Below are 10,039 nucleotides of genomic sequence, written 5' to 3'. Positions count from 1 at the left end.
ATATTACAGTATGTGACAGTTTAGATAGTACTATAGATCTAAACTGCCAGAACTTGTGTGAACGAAACTTGATGCAATGGCGTCATAAATACGCAAATTATAATATGAGACGTAACCCGCTGCCACAAGTCTCACAAAATGCTTTTGGAAACATTGACACACGTGCTACTATTAATGTACATGCTCATATTCATAAACAGATGCACACACAACATAATTAAATTCAACTGAGTATCTGTTTTATCAGGCTACGACCCTGAGTGTACTGTGTGTGTTGGGATTTGAGGGGTTTGCGATACTGAATGATGATGATTAATTATTATTATTACTGTATTAAGATGCAATCAGCAGATAACTGAACAAGGCATCATCAAGTGAGTAATGATCACAATAAATTACAAGCAAACACACACAAACATAATCAAATTCAAATGAGTAAGAGTTTGACTATTTCAATCAGGCCAAAATGGAAGCCAAAGATCATTGAATTGCGCTCATCACCAGGGTGAGTAAAACTCCATTTTCTTAAAAGTGTCTTTATTTTTAAGTTGATCCATAGTTTATAAAGACTATACTGCTAAAACATTCTTGGTTCTTGTGGTTCTGGTTACATGACAAGTGAGAGTTAAATGTTGTCTTTAGTCCATTGATGGAAGTAAAAAAAAAAAAAATAAATAAATAAAAAAAACACTTCTAAAACCATGTTTTTAATGTGCATCAAATTCATGAAACAATAAAATGTATTTTGTTCTATCTGCTTATACATTTTTATTGCAGGTTGTTGTACAACAAGCCGAGTGTGGTGGCTGGGTGAGTAATATGCTTTTACCAATCTGTTGTTCCTAAATATAATGGATGGAATGATTACAGCGCTGTTTGTGTGTTTTTACTGAAGTCGGACAGATGTTGCTTCTGTGTCACCATGGTCAGCTCCAATCATTTGGGAGGGAACCTTTGACTCCACACTGATCGACTCCATCTACAAACAACAACATCTCACCATAGCAACCACTGTCTTTGCTTTGGGAAAGTAAGTCTTCAGGATACCTTTCATCTTGTATTAAGAATTCTCATTTATTTTTTGGAAATATTAATCATTAAAGGATAAATTAACTATAATGAATTTGTTTTCTCTGTTTGTTAGATACACACGTTTTGTCAAAGATTTTCTGGAGTCAGCAGAGCAACATTATTTTGTTGGATTTCGAGTGCATTACTACTTGTTTACTGATCAACCAGAATCAATTCCTGAAGTGAAGATAGGTGAAAACCGTAGTTTGACAATTGAAAAGGTTCCGACTATGAATCGATGGCAGGACATCAGTATGAACAGGATGGAAAAACTGGAAAAACTAATAGAGAATGAATTATTCAATGAGGCAGATTATATTTTCTGCCTTGACATAGATGGAAAGTTCTATGGCCGGTGGGGTGCAGAGACTTTGGGTCGTCTCGTAGGTGTGTTACATCCTTGGCTCTTTAATGTTCCAAGAAATCAATTCACATATGAGCGCAGGCCAGAATCTAAAGCATACATTCCCGTTGAGGAGGGTGATTATTATTACGCTGGTGCTGCATTTGGTGGCTTTTTGGAGGATGTACATCTTCTCACCAAAACCTGCAGGGAGCATCTGAAAATTGATTCTGAAAACTCTATTGAGGCGGTATGGCAAGAGGAGTCTCACTTGAACAAGTATTTCCTTTTGAACAAACCTAGTAAACTGCTGTCTCCTGAATATATGTGGCGGGACGTCAATGAAAAAGCAGCTGAAATAAAAATAGTTCGCTACACTAATGTACCTAAAAACTATGCTGAAGTTCGTCCAAACCCGTAGAAACTGTTGCCAATACTCAGCTACACGTAAATGTTGTGTTCTCACAGTCCTCCCATTACATATTGTGAATCTGTTAACAGGTAATACTGGCAACAGTGAAGATGACATCTGCCACCAAGAAGTGAATAATCACTGAAAAGTACAGATGTTAATGAGCACAATGTAGCATCAGAAACAATATCTAACAAAATATTTTTGAACTCACTCACAATATCTTATACAAACACAATGCTAAAAATAAAAAAAGAGGTTTTACAGACAGAAGTATTTTCAAGTGAAGTGCCTTTCAACCCTCACAATGGTTTAAATTTCCCATTCACTCTATGACATATCATAATAGTAAAAGTACTACAGAAACATATTAGCTGAGCTCCCCACACATTTTTTAAATTATATATATATATATATGATTATGAGCCATATTATTCTAAGCATGAACCATAAGATGTCCACCCATTCATATATTAATTTTAAACACGTTTTCATTGAAAAATTAAGATGCAAATGATATTTTCTGAAAGGTATGATGTCCCTTTCCTAAACAGGGTTATTAAAAATATTATAATAATAAAAATATAATATTTTAAACCATAAATAAATGTAACGATATTCACACTCCATACTCATCGGGAAGAAGGAGGCCGGAACCGGCGCACAATCAAAACATTTTAATATTCAAAATAAATACAAAACAGCGCACCAGCCCCTTGCGGACGACTGGTGCGCGCAAATAAAAACCAAAACATAAAATAATGTCCCAGGCCTGGTCCTCTCTCGTCCTTCACGGTCGTCGCTGCAGTTTTATATCCTTCCATCTCCTACGTGGGACTCGATACCGGCGGTGGGGCGCAGGTGCAGCTCATCTTCAATCACTACACCTGGCCTCACTCCTCGTTCCCACGCCTCTCGGCCCCGCCCCACTCGCCACAATAAAATAAACCATTTATTTTTTTAGCAATATTAACTACAAATGAATGCTATGTCCACCCTGTCATGTTTATGTGTCTAAGTGGCAGACAGGGTGGACATTTTGAGATATAATTAGCATATTAGCTTACAAGAAACTGTGACTAGCTATATATTAAGTCTGGTTGTTGAAGAGAAGTTTGTATATTTAAACGTACGTATTTTGAAAATACTGTATTTTAGTCACTTCTGGCAAATTTTATGCTGACAGGGTGGACATGTTAAGCTTTGGCAAAGCAAGTAAGCAAACTCATACAGATATTTTTTTTTTTTTTTTTACCAGTGATCAGTACACTCAAATCAGTAATCTCCTATTCACCAAAATATTAGTAGGATAATTTTTGTTTTAAGTTTTAGGATTTGACAATATTCTACTATCATACTATCATTCAAATTTAATGAGCAGTGCACAGGACAAAATAACACAAATTATCTTACAAAAAACTGATATTGACCCTTAGAAGTGTTATATAGCAAAAACTTATACGTTTTCATACTTAAAATCATGTTTTTGCTAAAGTAGGTCAAGCTCTGGAGTTGTACAGCGATGACATCACAGGCAGTCCCCTCACTGATAAAATATGAGAGGCTTGCCCTTCTCGTCATTCGTTTTGAATCACTCGATAGAGAAACATCTTGGCACTTGATAGTCTATACTTCCTTCCTCATAAAACAACATCTTATATAACTTCTATAATTTATATAAATAGTTATCAAACTTTTTGCACTACTGTTACATAACGAACGCAATTTGCTTGTATTGAAAGCATTGACAAATCCTTTGTTTTATCACTTTTATGAAGAGAGTTGAGGTAGGACTTTCAGGGAGCTACAAGGTCTGAAAGCTAAAACCAAATGTAAACTTAAAATTATATTTTTTGGGTACTGCAAACATTTTACCTGCCTTTTTGGATGTTTGGTTGTACACTGAAACAATATGTGACATTTTGAATATATATTTGAATACCTTTAGTAGCAAAAAATCTTAACAAATATGTTAAATATTTATATTATTTATATAAGTACTTTATGATTCATTTGAATTGTATTTGTTTTTATTTGTATAAATAATTGAAGAAACATTTTAACAAATAAACAAATTATAAACTATCGTATCGTATCGTTTAGTGTATCGTACACACTAAATTGACCTGGATGATGACATCACTGGGGGTCTTAACAAGGCAATTTCACTTCTTGGTTATCTTTTTTTAAACTTCAATAAATGCAAAGTGGTACAGCAAATAAAGCATTTACCCTATGAATGCTTAATTGTTTATACACCAAGCACTTACGTTTCACGTTGGGGCCCAAATTCGATGGTGCATGGATTAGGAGTCAGGAATGAACAGAAAATCCACAATCAAACTCGTTACTCACTCAAAAATCCACTCTTTGAAAAGTAACTCCTCAACAGAAATGGGGAAACAGTTCAGCAATAAAATAAGTTATGTGTCACACAATAGAAGATGGCTGATGAAGTGTATTTGCATATCTGTACCACAAAGGTTGGAGCTTCCTCTCCTTTAACTGAAGAAACTGTCCTGTCTTTTGTCATAAGTGGTTTTATTAACAAAGTTCAGGAGAAGCACGATCAGATAATCATCAAATTTGGCACAGGTGCATTTTGTTTAGCTAATCATCTTAAATAGCACACAAGCGTATATATATCTAGTCTTCCTACCTCCTGTCCCACGACAGTTTTTTCGGCATCCCTCCTCCACCCCAACTCCTCACTTCTAATCTATTTATCCCAAATTGGGGATAGGGGGAGTTATTTGGGTTCGGGCTATGCTCCGGGCCCGGACCCCTCCCCCAGGACAGCATGCCAAAATATGCCTACTATTCGCCTTCAGATTAGATGTAAGGATGAACTCGTGAAACAGCAACATGAAAATAATCTGATGCAGCTGTATACATTTTCTGGATCAGACACCAGAAGGAAATAATGAAGAAACATTATAGATGTCACTTCTAAAACTCAAAATAGTGGCTTCTACTGTACATTGAGCTGTGTTCACCCATTTATGGTCTTTAAAAACACAGAGGTCTCAGGCCACTAGTATTTACACAATCAAAAACTGGTTTTAAGTCAGTTATTTCTATCTTTTTCCGTAGTATGTCAGTAGTTAATATCAGTTTACATTTCCAAACATTATTTTTGCCATTAATTGTAATAATCCAGCGAGATTTTTGTTTTCAAAAGGAGTCTGACAGCAGCCAGTGCTTCACACAGAGATCTAATCTCATCTTCATTCAGTCTGTCTAGAATAACATGAAGAAACAGAACAAACTGAGACAGACTCAATACAGAAGAACTGTGGCAACGTCTCCAAAATGCTTCAAGAAACCTACCTGGAAAGCTACCTGATAAACAATGTTCAAGTGCACCTAGGACAAAAGCTTTTTGTAACGAATAGTGTGGTCACACAAAATGTTTATTTAATTTAGTTAAGTTAATAGAAGTTAATTAATAAAATTCCATCTACCCTTTGAAAGCTTAATTGTTTATACACCAAGCACTTGGTTTTCACTTTGGGGCCCAAATTCGGTGGTGGATGGATTAAGAGTCAGGAATTAACAGAAAATCTGTTTTTAAAGTACACAATCAAACTCATTATACTCACTCAGAATCCACTCTTTGAAAATTAACCCCTCAATAGGAATGGGAAAACAGTTCAGCAATAAAATAAGTTGTGTCATACCATAGAAGATGGCTGATGAAGTGTATTTGCATATCTGTACCACAAAGGCTGGAGCTTCCTCTCCTTTAAATGAAGAAATGGTCCTGTCTTTTGTCATACAGCCACATGAAAATAATCAGATGCAGTTGTAATCATTTTCTGGGTCTGACTCCTTTAACGAAGAAGGAAATAAAACCTTGAATTAAAGTAATTAATTGTAGAATCACAGTCTAGGGACTATGCAAAGACAAAGTCTTTAAGATCCTCATGCACTACACAATTCTTGTGATTCAATAAACCGGTTGAACAAACCGGTTCACCGGTTCTTTTACGCTCGACGTAATGACGTCATTGACGATGACGTAATGACGTAAAGTCAGTAATCATAACTTTAGTCAGTTAAAAACCTCATAGTCATGAAAAGTTTACAATTAAGTTTTGCAACAAACACACCCAAATACAGTCTTGAATATATAAAGTAAATAAATTAGGTGTCATCAGCGCAGAAACCATGATCCATTTACTATACATAATCCATTGCAATGTATTTGTTATTAAATGAACTTACATTTTGCCAGATTGTTTCTTTATTCAAGCCCTCGGTTTACCTGCACTCATAATATTAGCACAGAATCAGTCCAGAATCAATCACCAAAAGAACCAGTTCAGTTCAGACGCGCTGTGAGTCAGTCGGCTTCACGCTGAATCACGCATGCGCAGTATCATCATTTGGTGATCCGAAAACCAATGCAACCGGTTCTTGACTTGCGAAAGACAACTGCTCCAGCAGTGGGGGTGTACGTTTGTCATCTATCTCTGCTCTGTGTTCTGTCTTCAGTTCAGTTGGATTTGAAAGATGCTAACTTTCACATCCACATCGCCCCCTGTCTAGAGACTTGTGTTCAAGGGAGTGACCTATTAGTATGCAGTTCTGCCATTTGGACTGTCCCTGGCCCCACACACTTTTACAAAATGCATAGATGCGGCTCTGTCCCCTATCAGGCAGATGGGAATCTGCATCTTGGACTACCTTGACAATTGGCTTGATCTAGTCAAGAGTCAAGAGTCAAGAGGCATTGAAATGCTTGTGACGAGGGTCAGACATACAGTGACAATAACAGGACATAAACAGGCATAGACATACGTGGAGGGCACTGAGATTTTGAGTGACTTCAGTTATCATAGGCAGAACAGATAAGGACAGAGCATTACTGTACATACAAATACGTGGCAGTAACAGATACAATAAGGGTAGACAGTGTTAAGAGTAATAAGTAGTCATACGTAGTTCTGAGGTACTAATATAAGATTATTGGGGAAGAGCAGTGTCTAAAATGTCATTGTAGAGTGTCGTGTGGAAGATTTTTATTGGTGGGATTTTGCTCAGTCGGGGGTGATCAGGATGAATCTAGTCACATGTATGCATATGTGTCTTATTCCATTATAATCATATAGCCTTTGTGTGAAAGGAATGTCCCTATGTCTGCAAACAACATCATGACCACCACAGATAGGAAACTCTTTTCTTTACCATAGCAAGTCTCAGGAAACATCTGGAAAAACATGCAATGGGCTTCTTTTCTTTACCATAGCAAGTCCCTAGTGAGGTATCAAAATTGAAAGCATAAGGAAAAGACTATTTGGAAACGCCCTGTATAGGGTATATAATGAGATACTACCTAGCATTTGGGAGATCTTCTCACAAAGAGGATCTCTGCTTTGCTTCTCTCTGAAATAAAGTCTATCTTCTGGAAACAAAACCCCGAGACTGTGTGATTCCTCAGATGCATGGCAGACAAAAATACACTACAGTCGCAGAGCTACATGGAAGAAAATTAAAGTGGCAGTGCAGATGCAATAAATAAACTTAAGAGCAGAACACATTCCGATTTTGTATTTTTGAGTAGAGCAATATCCAAAATGTCATTGTAGTGTGTCACAGAGCTACATGAAGGCAGTGCAAATACAATAAATGTAAACTTAAGAATAGCATGTATTCTAGTTTTAGAGGAAGGATAGCTGGTTGTTAAGATAATTCTGATGGCTTGAAGATTGAAGCTGTTCTACAGTCTGGTTGTCCATGGTCGGATGGATCGTAAGCGTCTGCCAGATGGCAGTGTGGCAAACAAGTGATGAGCAGGGTGAGTGCGGTCCTTGATGATGCTGCGAGCCTTTCTCAAGCAGTGAGTCTGATATATGTCCTGTAAGGCTGGGAGTTTATGTCCAATGGTGAGCTCTGCTGTTCTCACCACTCGCTGAAGAGCTTTGCAGTCGGAAGAAGAGCAGTTGCCTTATCATACAATGATGCTGCTGGTCAGAATGCTCTCTATAGTGCAGCAGCAAATATTTGACATGATGTTAGAGGAGATGCCAAACCTTTTCAGCCTCCGCAGGAAGTAGAGACGCTTATGGGCTGTTTTCAATATGGTCTTTGAGTGTAGGCTTCAGTAAAGATCCTCAGAGACGTGAATGCCAAGAAACTTGTAGCTCTTAACTGTCTATACATGGTTAAAAAGGAAAGCAACATTTAATGATAATTAGCTTTCAGTGCTAACTGTTAGCTAACTAAAAACAAACACATGTATTAATTGTTTTCATCGTATGTGTTTGTGTTATTGTTATCAGCATCAAATAAAGACAGGCTGACAGGGCAAGTCAGTGTTAGAGCCTTGTGTTACAGGTCAATGAGGAAGAATGAGGCACCACCCAATTTAATAGTATGCTAGAGACATAGGCTTAACCATTCTCCAAACCCATTTCAGGTGTTCAAGTGAGTTCAAATGTAAATTTTCTTGAAGTATTACAAATAGGGTGACCATACATAACATTTTTCCTGGACGCATCCGTGCCAGGATTTCTGTATTGCTTTGATTCAAAGTACCTTGAGAGCGTTTTGAAAACATAAGGAACCGATGTCATACAACAATCGGTCTGCACGCAAACAAAGCCAAAATCTAGATATTTTAGGCAATATAGAAATCCTGGCCAGGACAAGTCCGGGAAAATGTCATTTTCAAAATTTTGCAGAAAAATCATAATGTTGTCAGTTTGAATTTGAAATTTGCATTTGCATCTGCCCCCTGGCTGTCCGAATGTCTTCACAGTTAAAACATCCTACTACCACAACAAAATTAACAGCTGCTGTGACGCTCGGACACTATTTAAGACTTTCTCTTCTCTTCTTAATCCGCCGCCTCCACCTCCTCCATCGACTCTTACAGCGGACGACTTTGCGGCTTTCTTCACAAATAAGACGAGATCCATCAGTGAACAATTCTCCACACCGCAGACTGAGGAAAACTTCACAATGACCGATGCACACTCTTTATCCTCCTTCTCCCCACTCTCAGAGATGGACGTCTCCAAAATTCTCCTGTCCAATCATCCTACTACTTGTCCACTTGATCCTATCCCCACTCATCTCCTTCAAGTGATCTCTTCTTCAGTCATACCTTCACTTACTCACATTATCAACTCCTCTCTTCAATCTGGAACATTTCCCTTAGCATTCAAGCAGGCTCGGGTAAGCCCACTGCTCAAGAAACCATCTCTAAATCCAGCGCTTCTTGAGCACTACAGACCGGTATCCCTTCTTCCATTCATTGCAAAGACACTTGAGCGGGCCTTCTCAGAAGACAGAACAACCTCCTGGACAGCAACCAATCTGGCTTCAAAAGTGGCCACTCAACTGAGACTGCTCTGCTCTCGGTTACTGAAGCCCTGCGACTAGCAAGAGCAGCTTCAAAATCCTCGGTACTCATCTTACTGGACCTGTCTGCTGCTTTTGACACTGTTAATCACCAGATTCTCCTGTCTACCCTTAGAAAGATGGGAATCTCTGGAACTGCTCTCCTGTGGGTTAAGTCCTACCTCTCTGACAGATCCTTCAGTGTGTCTTGGAGGGGTGATGTTTCAAAGTCACACCACCTTGCTACTGGGGTTCCTCAAGGCTCAGTACTTGGACCACTTCTCTTCTCCATCTACATGACATCTTTAGGATCTGTCATTCAGAAGCATGGCTTTTCTTATCACTGCTATGCTGATGACACCCAACTCTACTTCTCATTCCAGCCTGATGACCCGACGGTAGCTGCTCGCATTTCAGCTTGTCTGAGTGACATTTCTAGCTGGATGAATGACAATCACCTTCAGCTTAACCTTACAAAGACTGAACTACTGGTGATTCCAGCTAACCCATTGATTCATCACAACTTCTCTATACAGCTGGGCTCGTCAACCATAACTCCTTCGAGGACAGCCAGAAACCTAGGAGTTGTGATGGACAATCAATTAAGCTTCACTGACCACATTGCTACAACGACCCGGTCCTGCAGGTTTGCCTTATACAACATTAGGAAGATTAGACCCTTCCTGTCAGAGCAAGCAACCCAACTTCTTGTCCAAGCTCTTGTTCTCTCCAGACTGAACTATTGTAATGCTCTCCTGGCGGGCCTTCCTGCATGTACTGTCAAGCCTCTGCAAATGATCCAGAATGCAGCAGCAAGGGTTGTCTTCAATGAGCCAAAAAAAGCTCATGTTACTCCTCTCCTCATC

At 38.5% G+C, this 10,039-nt stretch overlaps 1 protein-coding gene across 1 annotated transcript; it reads left to right on the top strand.

Moving 5' to 3' along the window:
- The first annotated feature begins 400 nt into the window (after window positions 1–400).
- On the top strand, window positions 401–3,884 carry LOC127964074 (globoside alpha-1,3-N-acetylgalactosaminyltransferase 1-like). The gene is made up of 4 exons (XM_052564231.1): window positions 401–505; window positions 778–810; window positions 896–1,030; window positions 1,145–3,884. Exons 1-4 carry the CDS (start codon window positions 432–434, stop codon window positions 1,833–1,835), a joined length of 933 nt encoding a protein of 310 aa, XP_052420191.1. The 5' UTR covers window positions 401–431; the 3' UTR covers window positions 1,836–3,884.
- The last annotated feature ends 6,155 nt before the right edge of the window (window positions 3,885–10,039 follow it).

Source organism: Carassius gibelio, chromosome B8 (assembly GCF_023724105.1).
Source record: "Carassius gibelio isolate Cgi1373 ecotype wild population from Czech Republic chromosome B8, carGib1.2-hapl.c, whole genome shotgun sequence".
In the NCBI taxonomy this organism is placed as follows: Eukaryota; Metazoa; Chordata; class Actinopteri; order Cypriniformes; family Cyprinidae; genus Carassius; species Carassius gibelio.
This window is presented reverse-complemented; position numbering and strand designations above follow the sequence as displayed.

What these genes read in the sequence shown, in the direction of transcription:
- LOC127964074 (XM_052564231.1), top strand. Translation starts at nt 432, where the DNA reads ATGAGTAAGAGTTTGACTATTTCAATCAGGCCAAAATGGAAGCCAAAG. An exon ending in AAGCCGAGTGTGGTGGCTGG is followed by an intron (nt 811 to 895) that starts GTGAGTAATATG and finishes TTTTTACTGAAG; the next exon opens with TCGGACAGATGTTGCTTCTG. An exon ending in ACTGTCTTTGCTTTGGGAAA is followed by an intron (nt 1,031 to 1,144) that starts GTAAGTCTTCAG and finishes TCTGTTTGTTAG; the next exon opens with ATACACACGTTTTGTCAAAG.